At 44.1% G+C, this 1,709-nt stretch overlaps 1 protein-coding gene across 5 annotated transcripts in view; it reads left to right on the forward strand.

Annotated features, from left to right (window-relative positions):
• The first annotated feature begins 423 nt into the window (after window positions 1-423).
• The window catches only part of IL31RA (interleukin 31 receptor A), a 33,801-nt gene continuing 32,515 nt past the window's right edge, over window positions 424-1,709 (forward strand). For 2 of the 5 annotated variants that reach the window (XM_035903711.1, XM_009648259.2), the window contains exon 1: window positions 512-709. Coding sequence is in view for 1 of the 5 variants with exons in the window: in XM_035903710.1 (XP_035759603.1) it covers window positions 489-596 (108 nt within the window). In the remaining 4 variants the exon portion in view is untranslated. Of the gene's footprint in view, window positions 710-1,709 lie in introns of all 5 variants that reach the window. The other 3 variants (XM_035903713.1, XM_035903710.1, XM_035903714.1) reach the window with 3 other exon arrangements.

Raw genomic sequence — 1,709 nt, forward strand, 5'->3', positions numbered from 1 at the left:
GGGAAAGAGGTGGGCGAGACAGTGGATGAGGGTGGCAGCTCAGCTATTGCTGTTTCTGAAACAAAACCTCTGTATACCTATCTGCTACCACTTGCCTTGCCTGCGAGGCGAGCGGAGGATAGACCCATTTATTGTCTGCTATGGATCTTTTCCTGAACTGGGGCCAAGACCTCTGGATGACACCTGTATCGATTAAGGTATTAAAATGCAGTATCTGTTCTTGGAGCCTGCTTAGAGAGGCCTGGCCGTACTCAGTAAGAGGCACATTACTGTGGACGTCGGATTTCCATTTACTGGCTTCACCGCACGCCCCTTAATTGGCGTATTCATTCTAACTCTCGCTGCTGATGGCTGCCTTTTCTTCCAAGTCGTTAATCGGAATGCATTCGTTGGCACAGGTCCCTCTGCTCAGTTTTGTTAATACGGAGCGTGGGAAAGCGCGAAGTCCTTCCCGGGAGTGTTCCTCGAGTGGATCTTTCCCAGCGGTGATGCATGCGTGCGTTCGCATCTGTGCGGGTGTTCATCCCAGACTGGAGGCAGAGCGTGCTTCTGTGTCTCTCCGGGCTGAGCGACTCCTTCCAGTTTCTTTCTCTCAGGTCCCTGAGACAGTAGGAATTGAAACTTCCCATTTAGCTAATTTAGCGCGTGTCTCTCTGTGGGAAGAACGTGGTACAGATGCTCGGCAGTGGTTTTCTTTCTGTGTGCAACGGTAAGAGTGAGTTCTCAAAATGTGTGCAACGCATGCAGTCATCAAAGGTAGTACAAGCTCTTTCCTGACTGCAGGCTGCTTAAATTGTTTGTGTTTACTCACATTTTCTGAGATTTGCTTTTCAGATTTAAATATGCTGGCCTCGTGTTTCTTCTATGCTTGCACAGTTTCTCTCTCCTGGAAAAAATAATTTTGTGTTACACTTCATGTACACATCCGTCATGAGTATCACCTATGCGCACTCATGCTTAAATTGGGGAAGCTGCACTGAGCTTCTTATCTGTAACGGGCTGTGCGGCTGTTGTCTTTTGAAGATGATTGTCTGAAGTTTGAAATCCAGCTTCTAGCCTCTGTCTGTGAATTAAGACACCAGGCAAGAGAATGTTTTCATCCTTGAAGAAAGCTTCATGTATGGGCAAAAGAACAGAGCGGCTATTCAGATTTTTCTGTCAGGTAGAGGCTAATCAGTACAAAACAGGTCTCAAAAGGAGATAAAAACGGGGAGGGAGAAAAAAAAGCTGTAGGTTTATCTCATAGAGGTTGTAGTATTGAACGTTAAAAATCTTGATTTTTCTACAATAATCATGTAAGTCTGGTAATTTTTTGCAGTTTTTTGGTGCTCATAGGGAACATTTTCAAGTAAAATGCTGTACTTGGGAGACCTTAAAATGTAGCTGGTTTTAATAGGTCCCGTGGAGCCTGGTTTCACACTACCGTGCCATGTTTCAGCTAGAAGTTTTGACTAAGATATGAAAATTTTGTTAGTAAACTTTTAAATATAGGTAGTAAACAAAAGAAAACCAGGATATATAGCCTTTATGAGATGATCTGAATTAGCAGGGTGATATGACAGTTGTTTTAAACAGGTCAACACCAAGATAAATATATTTGGGATCGCAGAATACAAAGGATGCTCAACAGGACAAAAAACCTCGTGGAAAGTAGTAGTGCAAAGACTGTTTTAGATGGCTGTGTCCTCTGTTTTGGAGGGGGGGGGGGG

This window comes from Egretta garzetta, unplaced genomic scaffold (assembly GCF_000687185.1).
Source record: "Egretta garzetta isolate BGI_Z169 unplaced genomic scaffold, ASM68718v1 scaffold471, whole genome shotgun sequence".
In the NCBI taxonomy this organism is placed as follows: Eukaryota; Metazoa; Chordata; class Aves; order Pelecaniformes; family Ardeidae; genus Egretta; species Egretta garzetta.